This window comes from Sarcophilus harrisii, chromosome 4 (genome assembly GCF_902635505.1).
Source record: "Sarcophilus harrisii chromosome 4, mSarHar1.11, whole genome shotgun sequence".
NCBI classification, from domain to species: domain Eukaryota; kingdom Metazoa; phylum Chordata; class Mammalia; order Dasyuromorphia; family Dasyuridae; genus Sarcophilus; species Sarcophilus harrisii.
The window spans coordinates 275,682,520-275,710,237 of record NC_045429.1 but is presented as its reverse complement, the minus strand read 5'-3'; the positions used below and the strand labels follow the sequence as shown (position 1 = coordinate 275,710,237).

At 39.7% G+C, this 27,718-nt stretch overlaps 1 protein-coding gene across 1 annotated transcript; it reads right to left on the bottom strand.

Annotated features, from left to right (window-relative positions):
• Nucleotides 1-4,302: 4,302 nt before the first annotated feature.
• Nucleotides 4,303-27,615, bottom strand: KCNK17 (potassium two pore domain channel subfamily K member 17). The gene is made up of 5 exons (XM_023502976.2): nt 26,958-27,615; nt 23,171-23,285; nt 12,597-12,757; nt 11,882-12,056; nt 4,303-5,534 (listed from the first exon to the last, which is right to left on the bottom strand). The coding sequence occupies exons 1-5, from the start codon at nt 27,243-27,245 to the stop codon at nt 5,296-5,298; spliced, it is 978 nt and encodes a 325-aa protein (XP_023358744.1). The 5' UTR covers nt 27,246-27,615; the 3' UTR covers nt 4,303-5,295.
• Nucleotides 27,616-27,718: the final 103 nt, after the last annotated feature.

Below are 27,718 nucleotides of genomic sequence, written 5' to 3'. Positions count from 1 at the left end.
TGTGTGTGTGATTGTTTTAAAATCATTCATTGGGGTGCCTTCCCCATTTCAAAAAACACCAAAAGATTATTGGCTGAGAATTCCTGTTCCAGGGAATAGCAGAGAAAAAAGTTCTAAAAAGGGATTTCTGGATGAGTCCCCTTTCTTAGGAAGATAAGATGGTTTATAAAAAATGAATGGATAAATGAATAAATGAATGAAAATTCAACTATTAAGTGCTTACTTTGTGCCAGACACTAGAGATAACATACAAAAGGCAAGATTGTCCTTGCTTTTACAGAGCTTATATCCTAATGTGGGATAACAGTATAATAATGTGGGATAACAAAAATGGAGGAGGAGTAGTTAAGGAGAAATATTTTGGTATGGAAAATCCACAGGGATTATGAATGGAGCCATGGGGCAAGAAGGGGATGGGTGGAAGATATAGACAAGCATGACTTGGGTGGAAGTAATGGGCAGAACATTGGTAATGACAGATTCACCATATGGTTGATTGTCTTTTGTTTTCAAAAAGGACCAAAATGATATCATTGTGTTACTATCTAGAAGCCACCTGGATGTTCTATAAATCTTAAAGATTATTTGCATCTTGGAAGTTTGGGGAATTTGTTAAGTGGAGGAAAATTAGAAAGGTGAAGTGAGGAGAGGAAAGGAAAGGAAAGGTGAGCAGAGGAGAGGAAAAGAGAGGAGAGCAGAGAAGAGGAAAGGAAAGGAAAAGAAAAAGAAGGGAAGGGAAGAAAAGGAAAGGAAGGGAAGGGAAGAAAAGGAAGGGATAGGAAGTCACATAAAAGCCAAAACCTGATGGACAGCTAATGGCAGCAGCTAATGTTGAAAGTTTGCCTGCTTATCAGTAACTGTTGACAAAATTACCTGACCCCTGTACTTGAACCTATTGTTCTCACTTTCCTAGTTCACTTAATTTATGTTCTTAGTAAACTTGTCCTTATTTTTTCCGTCTTTGTCTGAAAGCATGTATAGGATAACAAAAGCTAGAAAATATGCATATATTTGTCCATGTATATTATGACTAATCAAGACATATCTAGAACTTTGTCAGTAAAATGTTCTTAGGTTGGGACCCCCCACTATGGCTAGAGTTCAAGTGTGACTCACTCACAAAACATTTACATCAATCAACTCAGACAGGTTTTCTGCCACAAAACCATTTCTCTCTTACCCAATCAGCTTTTAAAATACCCTTGAATTGAGCAGAGGTAGTCAACTGAATTAGCATTGGTTTCTCATCCTAATCAAACTGTTTTCCTTTAAGGGTCTGTCCATGATGTGAGCCAATTTTCATTAAAAGAAACAGATTTTAAGAAAACTCTGCAGGACCAAACAATGTTGACAAAGTGAATTTTTTTATCCATAAGACAAAGCAAACAAAGGCTAGAAATGTTCGTCTGCTTACAATTATTTGTATTTAAAATACAAATGTACAGATAGGAGAAATTATATGAAATTATTAATTTTTAAAATCTTGCATCAAGTGACATACCTTGTCCTTCTCTAATAATTCTACCCCTATGATGTATATGTCCAAATGTCTATCTCTGACCCAGAGATCTCTGGGATAGGGACCATCTCTAGCTAAGCCTTTCCTTCATCCCTTTCCTTTTTTTCTCATCCATATTTTTCTCCTCTTTTTTCACTATTCTCCCACTTTTGAGGGAATTTACCTGTATTAAGTCTTCACAATTCTTTTTATTGGTTGTTGGCCTCAACTTATAATAATCTGGGTCTATCAAGAACCATTCTCTATGTTATGCTCCCTATAGCATCCCACAGGTCCCTTCTTGCCTGCTCCTCAGTTTTGTACATGTGGGTATATATGTGTGTGTATGTAAGGAGATGGGGGAAGATTTTGTGAAGGGAGGTGAGGGGATAGATGCATATATGTGACACATTGTATTTAAATTTAAAGTTTAAAATGAATATTGGATATTGAATGGATATTCTACTGGTGTCTATGACTGATTCAGGACAGGTTAATCTTAGGAAGAATGAAAAGAATATGAACTTTAGAAGCAGAGGACCTTGGCTGAAGATCTTTGTTTTTCATGTGATACTGAGCAAACAATCTCTGCCTTAATTTTTGCATCTTTGTGTTGATCTCCTATAGCAAACTTTTTGGGAGAAAACCATCTTCTGGGGTTATGAAAGAGGGAGGAAGGACCCTGATTCAGGGTCTGTGAGGGACAGTCTTCAAGAGTGATGCAAGCTCTTCTGTCTATAATCCTGCCTGTGTCTGTCTGTTTATTCCCACTCTAATATCTCTGTCTCTGTATCTGTCTCTCTCTTTCTCTCTCTGTATCTCTTTCTCTGCCTATCTCTCTATCTCTTTCTCTCTTCCTCTTTGTCTCTTTCTGTATCTTTCTCAGTCTTTCTCTCTGTCTCTTTCTCTCTGTCTCTCTTTCTCTGTCTGTCTCTTTTTTCCTCTGTCTCTCTGTTTCTGTCTTTCTTTCCTTAGTCTCCCTGTCTCTGCTCAGGTTTGAAATTTAAATTCCCTGGGTAGGTGTGAAATCTAAATTCAAGACTCCTTGAACGATTCAATTTCCTGTCAGCTCGGATACCCCCAACAGCTGGAGAGAAGAAAAATGGATATTCTCTGTTGTTTACCAACAGAGTACCAACTTTAGTTGTACTTTGGTACCAACTTTCAGCTTCTCCTGGAATACCCAGAGCTCCAAGGCCAATGTCTGCGTAGGTCTGGATGGCGTAATTGTCCTTTTTCCATGGAAATAATGTCCTTGACCTTATTGCCAGGAGGACAGTCACTGAGCTATTTTTCCAATAGGGAGTAGAGTTTACATTGGGGCAGCCACACTCCCCTCTTCTGAATGCCGCGTGGGCCCTAAATTGTGCTAACTTCCTCAGTGTTGTCATCAAAGTCCTGCTGAGCAAAGATTTTAGGCTGCCAATTTTGACAGATAAAGGTGCCAACCAGCAGGATCTGCTAGAAATGGCCATATCCTCAAACTAATACCAGGGGAAAGAAGGATGGATTTGCTCATGGTGGGGCTTTCAAGGGAATAGGAGGAAACATAGGCTTTGAGAGCTTTGTAAACAGTTGGAGACTGAAGTCCAGAGAAGGGAAGTTGCTTCTTTAGCAGAACACTGCCTAACTAAGGATAGAGGGCTCTTTGCAGGGGAAGATTGTACTTCCTTTTCTTGGCAACCACCATCCCAGTTCCTGTCTGTTCTCCATATCTCCATCCCCAGTTCATTGTAGTACTCTTTTCTCTGGATCCTCCATTCCTTCCACACCAGAGGGGACTCAAGCTGGATGTTCTAGGAGAAAAGTTGTCTCTTCTCTGGGAGTGATTGGGCTTCTCTGGGAGTCCCTTATGGCCCCATTCCTCACTCCTCCTTTTTCCCATTATTTGTCCCAATGAAAAAAATTCCTAGTTTATCTATGTTCTGTAGTTCTTTTGATCTTTTTGTGGACAGGCAAAGAAAAAAATGAGGATCCAGTGATGAAGGCATGTACCTTATATAAGTATCAATCTTACCTACAATTATCAAAAAACATTCAGCCAAAGAAATGACTTTTGTTTCCTTAGTAAGCATAGAAGATGTGATCTACATTCCCTGGCATTTTTCTCTCATCAATAATTACAATGATAGAAATAGGGAATGTTCTTGTGCTTTCACTGATATAAGTGACTGCTTGGATGAGGAAATTTTTCTTTAGCTTATAGTCTCAGAAAGAGATTTTTAACATGAGATCTGTGGACTTGCTTTAAAAATATTTTTTATTAACTATAGTGCAATATAATTGGCTTCCTTCAAAATCCCATGTATTTTATTTTATGCATTTAAGAACATTATTATGAAAAGGCTTCATCAGACTGCCAACAAGGTGTAATGAAACAAAAAACATGGGTCAGCTAAATGGTGCAATGGATAGACCAAGTGCCATGGGAGGACCAGCCTCAGACTCCCTAGCTGTGTGACCCCAGACAAGCCACTTAACCCCAATTGTCTCACAAAAACAGAGCAAAAAAGTTGAGAATCCTTGTTTCAGAGTATCAGAGTCAAATAGAAATGGAGCCACTAAACCATATATAAAGCATACTAATCTTTCATTTTTGTTTTAATTGTTCAGGAAAGTTCATCACCCTATTTGTGGTTTTCTTGGCAAAGACATTGGAGTGGTTTGCCACTTCATTTTACAGAAGGGGAAACTGAGGCAAACAGGGTTAGGTGATTTGCTCTAGGATCACACAACTAATAAGTATCTGAGGCTGTATTTGAACTTTAGGAAGATGAATCTTCCCGACTCCAGGCCTGGTGCTTTATCCACTGTATCACCTACTTGCCCCAGTATATTAATTTAGAAAAACACATATGAACATTATATTTCTCCTTATTTTGTTAAGTATTTCCCATTTACATTTTAAGCTGGTTCTGGCTATGCTCTCTGGAGGGTCTTTCTGCAAAGTGGCCCCAGGCCTTCGAATTTGACACTTCTGGCTTGGTTTAGAGCATGGAGAGATTAAATAATTAGTCCAGATCACATAGCCAATATGTATCAGAGGGAGACCTGAGTCCAGGTCTCCTTGGCTCTGAGGGCAGCTCTCAGTACACTAGATTAAACTGCCTTTTGCAGCAGCTGCAACAACAGCATCAATCCATTCACACTGCACTTGATCTACCCAAACTTCAAAGCCCTCCAAAGCCTGGGCAGCAAACACCACCCCACTTTGTATTCAACTTAAGATTTATTAAGCATATCTTTAAGCATTCTAATAGGCATTTGGGATTCAAAGATAGAAGTTAGACTCCCTGCCCTGGATGAGTTTATGTCTCTCTTAAACAAACATATTTATTTCTTCTCCCATAGTTCTACACAGTGAGCTTTTCTTTCTGACACTCTATTTCTGCCTCTGATTTTTATTCTCTGGGGGGGTGAGTTACATGGAGCTTTGATGCAAGTGTGGGGGTGGGGATAGTGGAGGATGGAAAGGATGTTTTTCTAGAGTGGCTAACACAAGAAAGGGGGCTGGAAGGAAGCCAGGGAGGAAGGGGAAGAGGTCACAGGTCACGGTTCATTGAGGATCTCTACTATGAGTCATCTGGTAGCTAGGTGGTGGTGAGTGTAAGTCGGGGAGGGAGGGAGTCAGAAGACCTGGGTCCGAATTCCAATTCCTGCTTTGCTTCTTGCTCCACACGTGAAACTTAAGGCAAGTCAGTTCCCTTCTCTGGGCCTCAGTTCCCCCCCAATGGGGATTAGATGTTCTCTAAGGTTCCTTCTAGATCTGAATCCTCGGCATCTTGCTCTATCCATTATCAACTACGGGTGATTTTCCCCCTACTTTTTCCAGTTGTTGCTTTTGGTCTGTGGGGCTTGGTGTTGGATGCCCACATCCTGAGTAGATACCTTTGGCTGCAAGGACACAGGACTGTTGAACTCTCCATCAGGGAGATGACCAAATTGATGATTAGGGCCAGCCAAGCCATCCCGAAGAGGATCCACGTGGACACAACATTCTTGTACCATATTGGGTAGTTCCGTTCTGGATTCATCCCTGGGGGGAAAAGAAGGAGCTCAAGGGATTATCTCAACCTGGGGAATTTACTAGCTGTGTGATTCAGGGAAAGCCACATGACATCACTTAACTTCAGTTTCTTTATCTGTAAAATAGGGCACCTACCATGCCCATTAATTGGGGAAGGGCTGAACAAGTTGTGGTACTGGAAGGTAATGGAATATTATTGTTCTATAAAAATGATGAACATGGTGATTTCAGAAAAGCCTGGAAAGATTTATATAAACGGATGCCGAGTGAAACAAGCAGAACCAGGAATACATTGTGCACAGTAACAGCAAGAATGTGTGATAATCAATTATGAAAGATTTGGTTTGTCTCAGTGGTTCAATGATTCAAAGCAATCCCAATAGACTTAGGACAGAAAGTTCCATCTGCATCCAGAAAAAGAACTAAGGAGACTGAATGTAAATTAACATGTTATGTTTACTAATTTTTTCTGTTTTTTTTTTTTTTTAATCTCTCCTCTGGTTTTTCCCTTTTGTTCTGATTTTTCTCTCCTAACATAATTCATAAAGCAATGTGTATAGTAAAAAAATAATTAAAAAGCCAAAAAACCAAAACCAAAATAATATTTACCTTCTAGGACTAGTCTGAGGATCAAATGACATAACATATGTAATGTGGCCTGCAAACCTTAAAATGCTATATAAATGCTGGTGGTTATTACCTGTCCCACCCCTTTTGTCCCTTGGATCCCTGTTTTCTGAAGTGAGCTGCTTATGGTATGTTTTCTTTTCTTTTTAAAAAAAATATTCTTATTTATTTCATTAAATATTTCCCAATTACATGTGAAATTTTTTTTTATCATTCATTAAAAAAAAAATTGAGTTTCAAATTCTCTCCCTCCTGCTTCTCCATCATTCCTTGAGAAGGCTAGAAATATGATATTAATTATATGTATGAAGTCATGCAAAATATATTTTGTGGTATGTTTTCAATAGATTCCTTTGCATTTGTTTGTTGCTTTGTTAGATAGAAAGGGAAGATCTTTCCATATTATAATACAATATAATAAACATTCTTTAAGTACCTATATGTGTAGTCACAATAAAAAAAAAAGGCAAACCAGTTTCTTTTCACTTTCTAAAGCTAACTATCCCTAATACTCTTCCTCAACCTTCCTTTCTGATATCTTTTTTTTCCTCTTTTAGATCATCCCTCCTCCAGTTTCCCTAAGAGATCCAGAGATGTTTTGAAACTGGGACTAAGGACTATGTCAAACTCCTCCATTCTGCTTTATGAGAAGATTATGATCTCTTCGATTAATTCTGGGCACCCAGAAATACCTGACTGAAGGAAGCAAAGGGGGAGGAACTTGTCTCCTGTCCTTTGTCTTCTCTTCCTCTCTCTGGCTCTGGTACCCCTCCTGGTGTAGCCTGCTGCCTCAGTGGTGGGGATTGGATTAGGGCTGATTATATTACCGAAGCTCAGGACCATGATTTAGTTGGGAGCCAAAATAAGATCAGTGGTGAGCAAGATTTTTCTGTAGCTAGCAGCAGGCAAGGAGGGAGCGGGGGGAAGGAGGTATTTTTCTGTAGTCTTATTTCATTTTTCAGCCACAAACGTAAATGTCAGGGGACCAGGCAGCTGGCAAAGGGCTTAAGTGGATAGAAAATGCAATTGAAAGAAGAGAGGCTGGAGGGGAGCTGATGGCTGGCAAGAGGGATTGACTCCCACTTTGTGGGATAAAGAGTTTCCAAAAGCTGAGGTAAGCATAGCTTCCAATTTTGACCCTGGTGCTGAGGGTCATCTCTGGCAGATGGACTTCAGTTTCTCCATTTGGAGAAAAAGGTTATAAGCCAACTAACTCCCTTTTCCATCAGCAGCACAGATTAGTTTAGACTCCACAGAACATCAAGTTTCTCTAGGATAAGCTGGTCTTCAGCTTATCTTATCACCACCTACATTGACTCAGTTTTTGAGACTCAACACCTTCTCAGTTTCCTCTCCCCTCTGATTGAAGTGTTTGCTGGTGTTAAGTTGAGTATGTTTTCTAGTCTTGTCTGACTCCCTGATCCCATTTGAGGCTTTCTTGGTAAAGATATTGGAGTGGTTTGCCATTTCCTTTTCCAGCTCATTTTACACATGAGAAAACTGAGGCAAATTGGATTAAGTGACTTGTCCAAGGTCACATAGCTAGCGAGTCTCTGAGGCCAAATTTGGATACAGGAAGAAGTCTGATTCCAAGCCTGGTGCTCTATCCACTGTGCTGAACTGAACTGTGGGAGAGCAGAGTGATAAATTTCTCCTAAAGCGGCCTTTTTATAGAGAGTTCTGAACTTTCCAGACATTCCAGGTAACAGCAATTCAGCTTAGTTTCAATCCTACCCCATGGTGGGCCGCATCCCCACCTCCCAGCCCTTTTCAGTTTCCTTTGTAACTTCTCTTGTCAGACTATAAGTTCCTTGAAGTCAGGGACTGTCTTTCTATTTTGTACCTCCAGTGCTTAATATAGTGTCTAGTATCCAGTAGGTATTGAATAACTGTTTATTGAATTAAATTGAAATCCTGCCCCTTCCAGGTCACCAAATTAAAACAAAAAAGAATTAAAGCCCTGTTTTTGTCCTAACTAACCTATCCACAAAGTTACCACAATGATTTTTCTAAAATCCAGGTCTAACCATGTCACCTCATCCTTCTTAGTAAACTCTACTGGCTTCCAATTATTTCAAAAATTAAATAGAAAACTCCTCTGTTTGGCAACTGGACCCTTCCTATCTGTCCCATATGCATTTCTCAATACAGCTTCACTTGTGTCTCTATGGCTTCACTCCCTGATTACAGACTGACTATCCCCCAGGTCTGAAGTGCTCTCCCTTCTCACCTCTGCCTCTTAGCTGGAACCGCTAGGAGGTGGAGAGTCCTCTGACTAGAATCAGGAAGACATGAGTTTGAATGTTCTCTCAGACACTTATTAAGCCATGTAGCCTTGAGTGAATCACTTAATCCTGTTTGCCTCAGTTTCTTAATCTGTAAAATGAACTGGAGAAAGCAGTATCTCTGCCAAGAGAACTCATGAAGAATTGGACATAACTGAACAACCACATAAATAATGAATTGTTATTAATTTCTCTGCTTTCCTTCAAGACTCAACTCATATTTCAGATTTTGTAGAAAGCCTTTCTATTAAGCTTCAGGTTCAGTATTTGAGCTTCTAATGAATAGTTTGAATTAATTTCTTTAAGTGTTGGCAGATTTGATATTCTTAGTGTCCAAGAGACTCTCAGAAGTCCTCTTCAACAACACAATTTGAAGTATTGATGCTGTAGCACTCAGCTCTCCTAATGGTCACAAGCCATACTTTGCAAATGGAAATACCATTTCTTTTAAGTATATGTTGGCAAGGTGATGACTCTGCTTTTTAGTATGATGCCCAGAGCTGCCATAGCTTTCCTTCCAAGGAATAAACATCTTTTAATTTCATGGCTGTAGTCACTGTCTGCAGTGATCTTTGAGACCGACAATATAAAATCTGACACTGTTTTCATTCCTCTCCATCAATCTGCCAGGAAGAAATAGGACCAGTTGCCAAAATGTGAGTTTTTTCATAGTTAACCTTCAAGCCAGTTTTTAAAAATATACTCTCCTCTTTTACCTCATCAAGAAGCTTCTGAATTCTTCTTCACTTTCTGCCATCAGAGCAATATCATCTGCATATCTGAGTGAGATTATCTTCCATCTATTACAGGGACATAATGGAAGTAAAGCACTTTGCAAATCTTAAAGGGCTACATAAATACCTATCTTCCTTCTCTTCCTCTTCCAGTCACCAGGCTTCCAGTCTGGTGATAACTTGATTCCCTGAGTCTTCTATTAAAGTGGTGAATTCAAATAATGTTTACAGAGAGCAAAACAGGGGCATGTTGGTCAATGTTTAAAAAACATGTTCTCTAGAAAACAAAAACAAAAATAGTATATTTACTCTTTTAAACTTAATCTGCATGACTAGCACTTTTGAAAAGTATAGACAATGAACAAAATAATAAATCAAGTCCCGATTGGTAGACATTTCTGAGATTTAAATGCTCACACTGAAAATTTAAATGTAGGTGGCAATCCAGTTCTGATTGCTTCTGCATATATCTTGTATGTGAATCTTTATTTATGTATTATTTCTAACATTAGAATGTGATCTCTTTAAGAGCATGGGCCCCAGAGATGTCTTTTGCCTTTCTTTATATCCTCTTATTATTTTTTTATTATAGCTTTTTATTTACAAGTTATATGCATAGGTAATTTTACAGCATTGACAATTGCCAAACCTTTTGTTCCAATTTTTTTCCCTCCTTCCCCCCATTTCCTCCCCCAGTATATCCCTTCATTGTTCACTTTAATCATACCCAACTTTTCATAGTGTCGTTTGGTTTGTTTGTTTGTTTTTTGGCAAAGATACTGGAGTTGTTTGCCAGTTCCTTTTACAGATGAGGAAACTGAGGCAAATGGGGTAAAGGGCCTTGCCCAGTGTAGCATAGCCAGTAAGCATCTGGGGTTTGATTTGAACTCAGGATGATGAGACTTCCAGACTCCAGCCTCAGTACTTTACTCTGCCACCTCTCTACACATGGTTAGATACATAGTAAGTATTTAATAAATGCTTGTTGCTTGACTAACTGCATATATATATTATAGAATCACTAAAATTGTAATTATAATTTTATCATGGTAATTTTTTTTAGAACTAGAAGGCCCTTAGAGATAATTTTTGTTTGATCAGGGAATGCTTCAGTGTGTCAGCTACACTGACAGAACTGATAAATACTGTTGGTTGTATGAGTGTGGGAGAAGCCTAGGGACATAGTTCATCACTGAGATGGAAAGTGTGGGGAAAGGGGCTGGGAAAATTTGTAGCAAAAGATAGAAGAATAAGCCAATTTTCCTGCTAAAAAAAAAAAAAAACTTACTAGTTTTCTTACTAGAAAATTGCCACAACCTTGTTTTACAATAGACTTAAATTTTTAGAAGGAAAAGACTAATTATGTTGATTTTCCTACTGTAAAACTGCCTATATGTACATATACTATACACTAAAATTTTAGAGAAAGAAAAACTAGCAATATGTTCTCACATACCTCCACCCTCCTACCCCAGAATGTTGGACAGTAGGATTCTATGGGACTTATTTTGGAAAATCCTAGTCTATTCCTTTGATTTTATTATGAATTTAAAAAATGAGTCCCAGAAATGTGGAATTACTTAGCTAGTTAGTTAGTCAGTAACAAAGGTCAAACTTGAACCCAGTGACTTCCAGGCACTTGTTCTGTTCGTGAAGAGCTGTGTATTTTACTTGACATGGAACATAGCTCTTCTCACAAAGCTCAGGTATGACTGGAATGACTGATGTGTGATCTACTGGGCTGCCCTGCCCCACCTTTCTAGGACTGGGCATTCCAACACAGGGTGTGAAGGTGAGGTGGGTCTGGAAGAGGAGATCTAGATACCCTAAAGGCTTCTGCCTCTTTCGTGACCCAGAAAACACTAACTAATCTGAGCTTCAACTTTCTTTAGTGAAAAGATTTCTACCTTGTCACTTAGACATTTACTTTTAGCTGTTTCTTCAATGGGGAAGATGGAGCTTCACTGAATTGTCCAATAAGACTTTGACCAATGAGCCAGAGAATAGTGACCAAGATACTCTCATTTTCTCCTGAGGGCTGGACCAAAGGAAAATGAGTTAATCCTACAATGAGAAAATTTTAGGAAGAATTAGGATCAGCATTTTGTGCTCCATTGAGCAAGATTGTAAAATGGAGCCCTCTTGTGCTTGAAAATGTGTGTGACAGAGCATTTAAAAAGTTTTGAGTCTTCCCTAAAAATAAATGTGCCCTGAAGAGTGGAATTTTAGGGCTCTTTATGGACATCAACATGTAGCAGGACTAAAAAGTACTCCTCTTGGTGCTTCCTTGTGGGTTGTGTGATAGGGGGCTGCTTAGCTTGTCTATCTCTAATTCCAGCTTTGGACAGATTTGTAGTAAGAAACAAGAGGAAATAAGCATTTATAATTCCAGGCACTATGCTAAGTGCTTTTGAATAATAGGTTGATGGGGTTTGGAGCTAGAAAGGATCACAGAGGTCATCACATTCCAACTCCCTGATTTTACAGAGGAGGAAACAAAGGCTCCCAAAGCCATATCTTCCTTCAGCTAGGAAGCAATGTATCTAACTGTGCTGAGAGATTCTCAGATAAAGACCATCAGAAATAAAGTATCCTCTATCTTTGAGATCTCTACAAAAGGAAGGAAGGAGAAACAATCTAGCCCAAAGGCAGGAGAATGGCTATGTTGACTCTTGGAAATCTTCTTGCCCCTTCTTTGCCCTCTTCTCACCTATCACATAGTCACCAAACCCCACAGTGCTGAGGGTGATAAAGGAATAGTAGAATCCTTCCTCATAGCTCCAGCCTTCCATGTGGGAGAAGAGAAGTGGAGGTAACAGGAAAAAGAGTAGAAGGCCCGAGAGGAAGGCACAGGAACCCACAAACCACCGAGCTCTGGCCTGGTTCTGCAAGAGAATACAAAAAAAAAAAAAAAAAAAAAAAAAAAAATCCATGGGACAGGTCTGGAAAGAGAGGGAACAAATCTAACAGGGCAAGGGATGGATCACATGAATCTGAAAAGTGACCAGGTAAAGGCAAGATGAACATGAAGGGCATGACTTGGGATCAAAGCAGCCCACGTGCTTCTCCATCACCCATATACCTTCATTCCTTGGGTTCCTTGCAGCTAGCTAGCATTCCTCATGACATAGCCACATTTCTGACCTTTTCCTTATCAGTCAAGAAGGGTATTTCCCCATCCCCCAAAATGATCCTTCAACTCCAGAGAACCTCCAAACCTACCAATAATTCCCCCATTTTAAGCAGTGACCTTTCCTTTCCTGTACCTAATTCTCATCACTAATCCTTAAGAGACCCCCTGATTCCCAAGGAATTCCCCATCCTCAGAAATGAGCCCCACATGTCCTACAGGAACCCTGGTTCCATTTTTCCCAGATTTCTACCATTGCTTTCAAATCCTTTATTCCTCTTCCAATCTTTCTTACCTTCTGGGTCCCACCAAGCCAACAGGCCCAACGCTGAACCCAGGAAAGCATGAGGCGTCCCAATCTATTGAGCAGCACAAGATTGAGAGGAATTCCCAGGAAGGCAAAGAAGATGCAGAAGAGACGTGCACCCATTGTTTGGGGACTCAGATTCCCATATCCTAGGGCACAAAAAGAGATGGGAATTAAAGGAGATAGTTGCAGAAGATATCCCAAATCTACTCTCCTGACTATACTTTACTATATCCTTCTGCCTCTCTGTTCTCAGGATTTTTAATCTCAGGAAAGGTGGAGAAAGGGATGGATTGAAAAAAATGAGGGGAGAATGGAAGATAATGTCTTCCTCCTTCCTTCACCTCTTTTGGAGAAGGTGAAGATGGAATAGGATAGGGTAGCCACTAGCGCAGGGCTCTGCCCAATTCCTTCTTGACCATGCAGAAAAGGGCAATTTTAAATGAACCCTTTAACTTTAAGAAGATCCCACCCATCTGAAGAGTTTCAGTTTCCCTTTTGTACTTTTATTCCTCTTTCTTCCCTTTCCTGTTTCCCTTCTCTTTTTTTTTGCCACTTAATCCTAAGGCAGTTGGATTTCTACTGCTATCATTTCATTGCAATTGTTTTCTAGCCTAAGATCAGCTGTGACCTCCTTTTCTTATGTTTGATCCTTCCAGACCTCTCTGTAGCATTGAATCCTGTTGACAACTCCAGGAAACTTTCCTTTCTTAGCTTTTATAACATCATATTTTAAAAAAATTATTTATTAAAATTTTAAATCATGGAATAAAATAAGCATTTCAATAACAGAATAATAAAAAATGATTGCACATGAAAATGAATATCTATTGTGGACAACTTGATATTCCTTTTAAATATATACCGAAGTTATCATGTAAATTTCTTTTTTTTTCTTTAGTTTTATTTCTCCTTCCCACTTTATCCTAGAGATGGCTATTAGACACAAATATTTATATAAATGTAAAATCATTCTATACATCAAAATATTAATTACTATTTATGAATCTCTCTCTTATTTTTATTTCTATTGTCTTTCTATCTTAATCCTTTTACTTTATCTTCTCTCCTTACCTATCTATTCCTTATTCTACCCACCTTATTATACTAGTTTGATTTCCTTCCTACTTCTCTAACTTATCTTTCTCTGCCTCTTCTTATCCTTATCTGGGAACCATCTCTTTTCTCTCTTTATATTATCTTTATTCATTTATCATCAAGTCTAGTTTGATGTCCACATATGTACAGTTCTATATTTTCAGTTATCTGAAGGATTTTTTCTACTTAGGAGACCTATTAGAACTTCAATTCTCTGCCCATCCATCCATCCACTCATTCATCCACCCACCTACTAAAGAAGGCTAAATATAAAATCAAACAAGCTCCTGGTCCTTATCAATTCCACTAGTCATTCAGTTAAAATAAATTTATTATCTCCAAGAGGTTTCTCCCATCTATCAATTCCAAGTATCATCACCTTAGTCAAGCTGGCCATTCCCTCAAATATGAACTAATGTAATTTTAATAATAATAATAATAGTTATTATTATTATTGCTGAGTCATATGAACATGTTGATGAAAATGGAGGGGCAATTACAGAACCAAGTTACTAGCACCAGAAACTAGAAGGATTATCCTTAAGGGACCTAGATTTTGTGATCAGTGTAGATTATACAAAAGAAATAACAAAAAAAGTTTAACATCACTATAGGCTATATAAAAATTTACCACACTACCATACTTATACACAAACTACATGATTTCTTGGTTAGAATTATGTATACATCAAGGTCTTTCTATCTTTCATGTATTCACACATGACAAATTTCCATATTACAAATATAGACTTTAAAATATCCTGAAGAACTAAACCAATAAAATGTACTTGATCTGGACTATCATCAAATTGCCCACAATTTCCTGAATATGACATCAGTTCATAAAAAATGAAAAGTGACAATTAAAATGACTGTTGTCATACCAAAAATTCATAATTCCCAGACTACATGGAATGAAAAACTTTCAAAACATGGTCAAAAGACCAAGCCAAGGAAATCACAATCATGTGGTAAGAGATATGTATCAACTCCTTTGTCCTATCTGCCACAAAAGGTATCCTGAAGATGCTTTCATTGAGCCCAAAGAGGTAGAGCTTGCATCTCAATACTTTTTATTTATTTATAAGAAGCTGTTATATTGAAGTATGCATAGAAGAATTGTACATTTGGCATATATTGGATTATTTGCCATTTTGGGAAGAGGGTATGGGCAAAGGAGGTAGAGGAAAGTTTGGAACACAAGATTTTGCAGGGGTGAATGTTGAAAGATATCTACGCATATATTTTGAAAATAAAAAGCTTTTAAAAAGGCTGTCGTATTTATTTACCTGTGCAATACTTTAAATATTAAAAAATAATAGCAGGATAGCAATTTGTCCTAGGAACATTTTCTTTTGCCCTTTAAAATGATAAGAATAGAATGATAATAAAAATAATAGCCAACAATCCATCTCCTGACAGCAAGAGGAAATGAACTTATAGTGCAAATTGAGACATATGTTTTCTGGACATATCTAACTGGAGAATTTGTTTTGCTTGACTTTTATGTATACATAGACACACATGCATATGTATATATATATATATATAATATATATATATATATATGTATACACACACACATTCATTCATAATTGTTTTTTACATGGGTTTGCTTTGTTTTTCTTTCTCTTTCCTCCCAGTTGTGATGGTGAGGGGTGGGGAGGTGGGGATTTAAGGGGAAGAAATTTAATTTCTGTTATTTGAAAAAATAAGTTTAATTAAAAAAAAGGAAAACAGCAACAGATTTTTCCTTCTCTCCCTCTTTTCCTTCCCTATCCCTTTTCCCCTTTTCTCTCTCCCTCTCCCTTTTCCTTCCTCCCTTCATTATTCTCAACCTTTGAAACCTCAGTTACAAACATGATTTAACAAAACATAAAGCTCCTTAGACTGTGATGTCCTTGAAAACAGGGATTGTTTTTTGCCTCTCTTTGTATCCCTACCTTTTAGTTCAGTGCCTGACATAGTAGATATCTAATAAATGCTTCTTGATTAACATAGTTTGGATATATGTGAAAGAAATTTCTGATGAGTAAGAATCCTTTACCAAAAAACAAACAAATTCTGCAACTGCTCTGAAACTTCAATTTTAGTTAAAAGTTAATGACTTTCTTTGGGTCACAAAGTAAGGGTAGAGGGAGGGACCTAATCTGAGACCTTCCCAACCACAACCCCAGCTCTCTAACCACTGGGGTAGGCTACATATTAAATATTATTGAATTTTATTTGAATCAGACACTTTTAAGTGGAAGTGAAGAACTTGAGATGGGGAAAGGAGTTGGTTCATCAAATTAACATAAAAGATAACAATGAAAACAACATTCCCACATCTTTAGTGTGATCACAATTTCATTACTTTGTTGACAAGTCTCTTTGAAAGCAGCTGGTACCATATCTGTAACTTTCCAGCTTAGTTCAGTAGAATCTGCCATGGGTTGTGTTTCTCTGGTGTAGCCTGTGAGAAATTCTTGTCAACTTGAGGCCATGAAGAAGAAAGGAAGAGAAAAAGCATTTTGTTATCTCTGTTTTACAGTTGAGGAAATGAAGATAAGTAACTTGCACAGTCACACACCTACTAAGTGTCTTGAGGCGAAATATGGACTCAGATCTTATTGATTCCAAGCCTGGTACTCTATCTAGTTGAGCCACCTACCTTCTCAAGGAGGACACATTGGAATAGGATTTGAGTTAATTCTTTAGAATATCCTTGGTTTAATTTATGAAGGTGTTCAGTGCATCAATACACAGCCCATTTCTTTCCCCATTTTGTAGCTATGTCTTTAGGACTAGATGAAATACAACTTATCATGAGTTCTCTCTAGCATCCTTAGCCTTAGCTAACTTGGACAGCAGCAGGCTGTCAACAGCATACCTTTCTAGCCTCCTAAGACCTGCCAAGGCTTTTCCTCTACTGGTCATAAGATTAGGAATGTGGAACTGGACAAAGGGAAACTAAAGCTAGAGAGATCAAATGATTTGCTCATAGTCATATAGTAAGTTATATGGCACAGTGGAGAGCTTCAGACTTATTCTCTTTCTATTGTACCCTGGTACCTCCCTAAAACAAAGCTTTTGAGAATGCTAGAATCTACTCTAAGCTATGATATGGCATCATAGGAAGACTTAGGATCCCCGATTTAGCGTTGAAGTGGGATTTAATGTTCATCCAGTTGGATCCTTTCATTTTACAAATGAGGAAACTGAGGCTTGAAAATGTTAAGTGATTGCCCAAAGTCACCCAAGAAGTAGGAACTAGTGACTTTATTGAGGAAAAACAATAGTACTTTATATTTTCAAAGCAATTTTGGAGAAATTATCTGCTTTGAACCTTGTAATGACCCCATGAAGTAGACAGTATTAATGTTATTTTTTACATGCAATAATAATAGCTAATATTTCTTTAGCAAATGCCAAATGTTTAGGTCTACAAAATACCTTACATAGGTTTTCTCATTTGATCCTGATTTGATTTGTAAGGCAGATGCTAATAATATTATCCCCGCTGTAGAGATGAGGAAATGGAAGTTTAGTGATATACCTATGGCATCTCAGCCATTAGATTTCCCAGGGGATATTCCAACCCAAATGTTGGCTATAAGGCCAACACTTTATCCACTGTGCTCTGCTGCTTTTCATGATGATTTGATTGGGGTTCAGAGAACTGAAGACCTCACAAGTAGAGAACAGCAGAATCTAGACAAACCTAGTTCTTTGAATTCTAAATCTAATGCTCTCTTCTCTCCATCACAATAGTCTCCCTATCTTCTTAATTTACAATTTCTCAGGCTCCAGCTCAATCTGCACAGCTTCTGAGGTTAACCTCCACAAGATACCATTCTGATCTAGTAAATCATTCCTTATTAGTTCATGTAGACTGATTACATAAATAAATAAAAGGTAATGGGGCTAAAAATCTGTGAGTTTATATCTGGGGATCAGGTGGATCACATATGGCTGCTTTTTGGAACCTGGGTTTTACCATATTCATTTCTGGATACCCACTTTCTCCCCTCTTTAGTCTGATTTCCCTTTATAGATTATATTGTATTACACTATGGATCATGCAAACCATCTTTCATAAAGTTGTCTCACTTCTTCCAAGAAGTCTTCCTTGACTAAACCTCCATTGAGACCTTTTTGTTGCTGTTTCCTCAGTGTTTACATATATAGTTTGCATCACGGTTACACATTTTATCAAATATTGCATATTTATGGAAATTATTTGTTGATGTCAATTTTCCCCATATAGATGGTAAGCCTCTAAATGTAGTAACTATATTTTGCAGTTCTGTATATGATCCACTCATAAATTCAGGTGACTGGGAATGAAATATTATACTGATTATATTGTACTCTGTTGTGTTACATTGTATTGTATTATATTGCTTCACCTCCCTATTCTCTTGGTCCTTCTCATCCTTCAAGCTAGGCTCAGATATCTCAGAACCAGCTTCTTTGGTTGGTTGAGAGGGTGGTGTTGAGAGAAAAAAGCCTATATCTTAAGTGTTATTGCACTCCTTCCCAACCTCCAGCCCCCTCCTTTATGCCTTGGTCACAAATAAAGTTTCTTTAAAAAATACAAAATTCAAAGTCAGTTGGCATAAACTGAGTAAGGAGAATGACTGGACATGACCTGTTAGGGCCTCTTTTTGAGGTTGGGGAAAGAGTCTAAAGATCCAAGATTAAATCCATACTTTGCCATTTACCACCAGTATACCTTTGAACATTCACTTGACTTCTTGGTCTTAGTTTTGCCCTTCAGTAAAATTAAGGGGTGAACTAGAATGACTTCAGAGGTTACTATTTAGTTCTGTCTGCTCTAAATCTATGACCCTTCAACACTGATGATGTCAATCCCTACTGTTCATCAACCTCTCCAACCTTTTATCTCCCTTTTCTCATTACTATGAACTATCCATTCCTTGTCTGTTGGCTAGCAATAGACCCTTACTGCAGTCAGAACAAGCAATTCAGCTATCTCTTGCCTTGAACAAATTTAGTCCCTTAACTAACTTACATGAGAGACAGTGACTTCATGAACAAGACTAGGGGCCAGGACAATTATACTATGGAGGACTGCTTGAAAGACAATGAGGGAGAGATGCCAAAAATGTGGAATATATGAGGATTTCTACCAAGCAAAGTATCTTGAAATATCCTTATGGACATGAAGGAAAGAGAGATTGATAGAATGAGAACAGTTATGTGGGTTTCAGAACTCTTGATTGCCCCAACCCAATGAACTGAGTGTTGATGAGTGGATCATGTCTCTAGACATGAGGGAGGTCTCTAGAGGAATAACACATGTCTTCTGTGTTCTCTTATCAATGACTGACTAAAGACATAGATGACTTGCTTATTGAATCTATGGATGACTAATAGGGATAGCTGATACATTGATGATGGAATTAGGATACAAAAAGATTTCAACAGGATGAAATGAGGCTTAGAGCGGATGATGAAATTTAATAGGAATAATGTAAAGTACTGTACTAAATTCAAATAATCAAATCCACAACTAAAGGATACAGGAGATGTGGTTAGAAATTGAGCAGCAATTAGGAAATCTTTTGCTTTAGGGAAAGTCATTTGTAGGGTACACAGCAGTGATAGAGAGAACAGCTTGATTTTAAACACAGGAGATTTGGGGAAGAAGGATAGAGAAAAGGGGTCTTTTTGGGGTACCACAATGATAGAACCCTAGGAGCTGTGGACCAGGAAAGACAGTGATATTCAAGGGAAGTTTTTCTCTCCCTTCTCCCTTCTTCTTCCTGGCTTCTTTCAAGTCTCAACTCAAATCTCATCTTTTTGCAAAAAACTTTTCCTAATCACCCATCTTCTAACACCACCTATTGTAAAATTTTTATATGTACATAGTGCGTTGTATCCTGCTTTCTAGAGCACCCAAGTTGGAGTGACAAAACATACCATTACTTCCTAGAGGGCCAACACTGAGGTGATTAAAATATACCATCCTAGTGGAGAAGTAATGAGGTGGGACTCCTGAGGATGGTAGAAAAATGGCACCAACTGTTGTGTCCTGCTTTCTAGAACCCCCAAGTTGGGGTGATTAAAGTATGCCTTCCTATGGAGAAGTGGAGGCAGGATTCCATTTTCCCACCATCCTTAGTAGTTTCACCCTAACCTGGGGGCTCTAGAAAGCAGGACACAATACATAGGTATTTCTATTTATCTCTCCCATTAAAATGTGAGCTTCTTGCCTTTCTTTTACATTCCCTTCCCTCAGCACAGTGTTTGTTACACAAAAAGCACTGTGTTCTTACTGCTTATACAATAAGCAATGTTTGTTGACTGACTGGGTTCTTCCCCTTCTCCCAGAAAACTAAGTGTTTGGTTGCCTTTGGCTTGAAATCAATTTCTGTGAAAAAGATCTAGGTGTTTTAATGAACTCAAAATGATGTGGCAGCCAAAGTCCACTGATTGATCTTAGGTGTCATTAATAGAAGTATAGTATCCAAAATGAGCAAATGAACTATCCAGCTGCCCTCTGATCTGGAGTATTGTATTCAGTTCTGAGGGCCCTTTTTTTTTAGAAGGAGTATTTAAAAGGTTGAATATGTCCAGAAGAGGGTCACCAGGATAGAAAATTGACTTGAAGCCATGCCAACAAATAAGGTTAAAGAAAATAAGGATGTATGATTTAGAGAAAAGAAGATAGAGGTGGGAGTGGCTGTTTCTGTTTTTAAACATCTGAAGGACTATTCTCTTGGTCCTTAAAGCTATGCTCAGATATCTCAGAACAGCTTCTTTGGGTGGTTGAGAGGGTGGTGTAGTGGAATCCAAAATTGGGACTAAGTTGGGAAGGATTGATCTTGTCCTGGTTGGCCAAAGAGGACATGCCTAAGAAAAGAGCATTGAAGTTACAGGCAGGCAGATTTTAGCTAATGTAAGGAAGAACTGCCTGACAATTAGAACTGACAGTAAATAGAATGGATTTATGCAATAGTGAGTTTTCCAGCATTGGGTGCATTTGAGCACAAGCTGAATGACTATTTGTTCAGCATGTTATAAAAAAAAATTTACCCTGCTATTGGTTGGACATGGTGGCTTCTGGAGTTCTTTCAAAATCTGAGATCCTATGATACTCCTAAGGGGCTTTGACCAGAAACATCATTGCTTGGCACAGTGCCTGGCACATAGTAACTGCTTAATAAATGCTTGTTGACTGACTTATTTTACTAAGGTCTTTCTTCTCTTCCTTGCTCTATTTTAAGCATATTTGCCCAAAGGTAGAATAGATATTCAGATAATAATTGCTTGATTTAATCTTCCAGTCCTAAATTTTATGATTCCAATGTCACAATTATAATCCAAAACCCCGAGGAAACTGGGTTTGAGAATTTAAGATGACCCAGCAATCCCAAACCCCTTTTGCACCCTTGTCTCCTCTTCTGCATAACATTAGTAGCAGAAATCTCATGCAAGTTTTCTGTCTCCCTGCCCCTGTCTTTGATATATCCTCTTAACAAACAGTTGCAAATATGTCAGATACATTTTTGCTGGTTTCTTTGGACCTACAAAAGGCCCTATGTCCTTTTGTTCGGGGCCATGCGCTTTGGATGCGAATCCCATGTGGCCAAAGTCGACTTTAATAAATTCTCCAATTGAAAATTAATATTTCTCAACTTGTCTCTATGTATCTTGGAACAACACTAAGAATTAAAGATTTTAGTTCTAAACGAAATAAGAGCTGAGTCTGTAAAGTGATTCCTCCTTCATCCCAGGGACTCAGTTAGTTAAGAAACATTTATTAAATGTTTACATGATCCTGGTGCTGGGCTAAGCCCTGGGGATACCAAGAAAAGCAAAATCCTGCCCTCTGGGTACAGAAGCAGGGAAACTAGTTGGGGGATAGGAGTAAGGAGTGAGACCAAGTTCAGTTAGAACAGACCAGATCAAAAGAGAGCTCAGGGGTATGGCTGGACACTGCCCTCTCTGCCCTCCTACCTAACCCTTAAAACTTCCCTCTTCTAGTGTTCCCTCCCTCCACTCCAAATTGGAAACTAGATAATAGACATCCCACCCAAAAGTGACTTCTAGGAAGGACTCTGGCTGATGATGGTTTTATATTGCCACCTGGTGGCCAGTTTGGTACAAGACTGAACAAAGGCGTCATTAGGCACTATGAAGTGATCAAAAGAATCAGGTCCTGAATGGTGTAGAAGAGAGTATTGAAGTAAATGATTGACTATCCCAATCTCTTCCAGTTTCCCATCTCCAGAGAAGTTCTTCCTTAGCTACCTACTAAGGACAAAGGTAGGTAGAGATATTCAAAGGAAACTTCTCCTTCCCTTCTAACCTTTCAGATCTCAATTCAAATCTCACTCTTTGCAAGAGATCTTTCTCAGTCCCCCCTACTTACCTTGTAAAACTTGTCTATGTACATAGGTGTTTCTATTTATTTCTCCTATTAAAATATGAGTTTCTTGACTTTTTTTTTTAAACTCCCTCCCCTCAGCATAGTGTTGGGCACACAACAAACACTATTCTTACTGCTTACACAGTAAGCAATGCTTGTTGGCTGACTCGGTTTTCCTCCTCTTTCAGGGGGTGCATTTGGATTATACGACAGGGAGAACACGAAACCTGGCTCTACAGAGAGAGATGGTGAGTGCCAGAAATATTGGAAGGTCTGGCCTGGAATCTGTCACTCAAGTCTACCTATGTGATCTTGGGCAAGTCTTTCCTCTATGGATGTCACTTTTTCTGCTCTAAACTGAGGGGGGTGGAAGTGATTTTTAAAGTCCTTTTCCATGTTCTAAGATTTTAGGAAAAGATTCAGTACATCCTTTCTCTTGCTCTTTGCAAGTCCTTGAAGTAAAATGGCTCTAGGGTGGCTAGGTAGCACAGTGGATAGAGCACTAGCTCTGAAGTCAAGAGCACTTGAGTTCAAATATGGCCTCAGACACAACACTTCCTAGTTGTGTGACCCTGGGCAAGTCACTTAACCCCAATTGCCTCAGCAAAAAAAAAAAAAAAAAAAAAAAAGAAAGAAAGAAAAGAAAGAAATTAAATGGCCCTTGTCTTTGTATTGCAGATGCTACTAGATGGTACTACAGACAAGAAGACACTTTCCCCAATGTAGAAGGTTTTTGGGAGAAATTAGACCTCCCACCCCATCCATGAAATGCCCAAGAAATCCAATTATACACTCTCTTCCCTATTGTCTGGGCAAATAACGACTATCATTTACATAGTTTAAAGGATTTCAAAATTATATAGTGCACAATGCACTTTACAAACATTACATTTGTTCTTCACAACAACCCTGTAAGATAGATTTTATTTTTTTCCATTGAGGAACTGGAGGCAGGATGTAATTAAGTATTTTGTTCAAGGTCACAAAGCTAGTAAATGAACAAGATTTGAACTCCAAGCAGTATGATACCATTAAGAAGAAATCTCTTTCCCTCTGCCCCATGTCCCAGTTCCCAGGTCCCTACCAATGGTTGTGATGGTGGAAACAGAGAAGAAGAAGGAGCCTGCTAGTTCCCATCGGCCCATGCTGGTAGTGTTGCTGGGGAAGATGACTCCGCTCCTGTATTTCTGGATAATGTCCTGTGGGGACAGCAGTCATAGTGTTCTCAGGGAATTAGCCATGGTAGACTTTCTCTGTGACCTTACATAACTTAGGACATGCAGCTTTGGAACTCCCACTCTAGATGGGTGAGTGAGTAGATGCACAAACCGACATGGCCCACTATCTCCAGCTTTCTTCAGAATATGCTTCACATCCCATTTAGAAATTCATACTGGCTGGATGGAAAGAAGATAGCTTTCATTTGTCCTGCCTATCAATAGAGGTACCCTCTTCTATTCTATTCTCTCTTTTTTTTGTTCTCTCTCTCTCTCTCTCTCTCTCTCTCTCTCTCTCTCTCTCTCTCTCTCTCTTCTCTGCTTTCCCTTTCCTGCTCTTCTTGCTCTGGGAGCGGTAATCAAATCAATACTATCATATTGTAACTGGATCTCAAAACCCCGTATGTCCAAAAGTCAATATATAGTATTTCAAAACACAATATGTTGAAAATACAACTTATTAAGTCATTATCTTCCCTTCCTTAGCCCCCCTTCCCTTCTGAACTTTCCTATTAAGGGGAGTTCCTAGTCACTCAGGCCTGCAGCTTCAGTATCATCTTCCACTTTTTTTTGCTCACATTCACTCCACGTATCTGATCTATTGCCAGGTTCCATAATTTTTATCTTCACAATACCTTTGTTAAATAGCTATTTTTCTCTTTATTCACACCATCTCAATGCTAGTTATAGATCTTATTGCCTTTTGCCTGGATCATTGTAATAATCTTGTTACTCATTTCCCTGCCTCATATCTCTCTACTCAGATACTCAATTTTTTTTTCTAAAATGCATATCTGGCATTCATTCTCCTTCATCCTCTATTCCCCTGTCTCTAGTCCCCTACCAGCTTCTAATGCTCCCAGAATATAAAATGCTCTATTTGCCCTTTCAAGCCTGAATTCTTGCTAAGATCTGGTCTCCATCCTCTCTGATCCAGGTAGACAGGGTTACTCACAGTTCTAGAATACCCAACCATTTCCATGGCTCTGCAGTGACTTTCAGAAAAGCCTAACACACTTTTAAGTTTAATCTGCATTGCTAACATTTTTTTTCCCCATCAAGTCTAAATGATCAACAAAACAAACTCAGAGCTGTAGTGTCTGCCTATTTTCAAGATGTAAATGCTCACACTAAAAATGGAATGATTGAAGGGAGTGATAGGAGATGACTCCAATGCACCCTTGGCTGGCCCACAAGCCTAGAAAGGTTTGCCCTTTCATCTCTGTTTCTGAGTTTCCCCGGCTTCTTTCAAGGTTCAATTAAATCCCACATTCTGCAGATTGCTCCTGTCTGCTCCCTTCTTTCCCCCACCATACCACTTGTGCCTTCCTGAAATGATATCCCCTCTACTTGTATTTATCTTGTATCTCCTCCATTAGAGTGTAAGTTCTTCGAGGATAAGGGCTGTTTTTGCTTTTGTTCCCTCAGCACTCGGTATAAATACCAGGTACATAAGTCCCTAATAAATGCTTGCTGACTGACTTCTGGAAGTCTCTGGTCAATTGATATTCTTATGACTATACTTGTCATCCTTATGACTTACTAAAAGATAATACACTGTCCTGTTCTTATGTGTTGACTCCTCTATTAGAATATAAGCTCCTTGAAGGCAGGAATGGTCTCAATTTTCTATTTGTATTACCTGGCACATAGTCCTTAATAAATGCTATTATATTTTCCCCATTAAAGTGAGGATTCCCTTACTGTAAGACCTCTTCCTCATTCCCCCCCACCCCCTAGAACCCAGGACTGGAACAAGGAACAATGGCATTTATTTTACTGAAAGGACAAATTATTAATGTAGTTCTTCCAGTCAAGTGTAATATTAAGTCCTTCCCTGTGTAGAGTGAGACAGTGGGGAACTTCCAAAGTAAAGCTCAGAGTATAGTCCTAGAACTTGTGGAGAGGGGAAGGGGGTGTCAGAGAAGGGAGGAATAGGAGACTTCCTGTGAATGCTTGGGGCCAAAATTAGCCCTTTGCTGTGCCCATGATATCTTGGCTCCATCTGTTTCTTGGGGTTGTATCCAGCTCCCTCCTATGAGATGAGATGGAATAGGATGGGAAGAGTTGGGATGAGATGGAGCTACATACTTGTCAGGATAAGGGCTGAATTTTTTGAGATGCATCATTTGGGAGGTGGTTTCATTTGAATTTCTAGTTTTCTGACCTTTTGCTAAGGGAGGGACTGTTATGCCACAGTTCTCTTTAACTGTTCTGACTTGATTTCCCTGAACTAGTTTCCTTTGTCTCAGTTTCCAACTGTTCTGTCAAATCCCCTTAGTCATAAAAACCCACTCTGGTCCATTAAGATTGGGAACCGTTTATTCTAAGGTTATAAATTGCTAGCAAGATAAACAAGAGAGCAGAACTCCTGACCCTCCCCTGTCCTCAAGAATTTACAATATCCCTCTAAAATATTCCAAGATACCTCACTGACATCTTTATCTCTGGGTATTCAGACATCCTGTATCTGGGCTTTTAGGAGTTATGGTCTCCCCCCAACCTGACAGAAGCCTTCCCGCCTTTTTTAGGTCTTTTGTCTTTAGAGAATATTTAAGTGATTGGCTTTCTCTTGTCCAGGGCTGGAAGAGTCTGGCTGCAAGATGCAGCATGCTGGATTCTTTGCTCCCCAGCCCTGGGACCAACATGGATTCCTTGGTCACAGTATATCTCTATCTGACTGGATAATTTGAGAGGAGAGTCCTGTCCAGTCAATTATACTCTCTAATTAATAAACTATTGAAAACTCTCTAATCTCTCTCCTGCCTCAGTTTCTCTGGCATTACAGGACAGACAGGTGAAGGATTAGTTGCCAATAAAGTCAGGGTGGCTAGGGTTGCATTCAATTCCTGGCAGGCACAGTTTTCCTAAACTCATCTTGTGGAATTGCCCCAGTCAGCCCATAAAGGGGGGGGGGGTACTTTCCCTCTCCTCCCCTCGACTCTGCACTTCTCCCGGCTTCACCTCATACTATCTCAAACTAATGCTAGAAGGAACTTTTACAAGCTATCTGGTCCAAAACTTATACTTTATAAACGAGGAAACTGAGACATTTATTTTTATGTTATAAATGAGGAAACTCAGACTCATTTACTCAAAGTTCCAAGGTAAATTAGCAATAGAAAACTGCGACTAGACTTGGGGTTTTAAGGAGAAGCAGCTCATCGCCTTGACCTTGACCCCTCTCTCACCCATTTATTAACACTTTAGTGACAGCATGGAACTGAACCTGAGGATTAGCCGCTCCAAGGGCAAGGGATCTGAGTGAAATGCTGTATCTGGGCCAGAAACTCTGGGCAGGCAGAAAGGGGAGGAGCTAGGTGGGGTGGGAAGTGGTGTGCCTCAACATCCGCCAACTTCAGGTGAATTGGTCCCGCTTTTTTTCACACCCAAGATGCTCCCTCCTATTCTGCGCCACTATCTATGGATAGCCCAGCGCTAATTGAGATTTGCGCTTCAAACGAAACATTCCTAGCCTTGTCCTCCTTAGCCTACCTCCCTTGTCGGTTTTTTGGAGGAGTACTTACCCTCGGCTTTCTCTCTGTGCCCCCGCCTCACTCACTAGGACCCTTCCCTCTTCTAGTCCCCAGCCCCTAGCCCTTCCTTCTCCATCCCCAACTTCACCCAGTCCCCAGAGACGCATCCCCGCCTGACCCGGATTAGAGCGTCCAGCGCCGAGCTGTCCAGACACGTGTAGTTGCGCAGGGGTGCCCACTTTTCTTCCTGGAACCCCTCGGAGTCCCCTGCGGCGCCGCTCTCCAGCGCCCGGAACACGCTCGTGCCCAACGCCAGGTAAGCCAGGTAGCAGCACAAGAGCAGTGGCGTTCCTGGCACCGTGCAGCGCCGCCTTCGGCCCGGCGCACGTTCCTTAACCCGTGGCTTTTGCACAGGGCCAACTTTCTTCACGGTCTCGGGGCCAGCCTGCTCTCGCTGTTCTAACATGCTTGGGGAGGGTCTTCCTGCACTTAGGCCGGGGACCAGGAGGGAAGGGTGTCCCTCTTGGATCCCGGAAGGTCAGGGGAAAGGGATGGATCACAATCGTAGAAGCGGGCAGGAGCTGGAGCAGGGAAGAGGAAGGGACTCTGGGCAAACTAGTCAGTAGTCCCCTGCCTAGAAAGTGCCTGCAATTTTGTTCTGTCAGGGTCCTGAGCTCCCTAGAGGGATGTGAGCTGGCTCCAGCGCTCCACCCCGAACAAAGATCCAATCCCCAGCCCCCTAGAGAACACGGAGCCCCTGGCATCTAGCCCCGCCTTGCATGCGAGGAAAATACCCCTCTCGTTTAGGGCCCTCCTCTCCCCCACCCACCCCAGTCCCAGTGCAGAATAAGCAGCCCATGATCCTTCTGGTCTCCAGATACTGGGAAAAAACTAAAAGGGGAAGAAGGGAACTCGGGAAAAGGGAGCGAGAAGGACAAG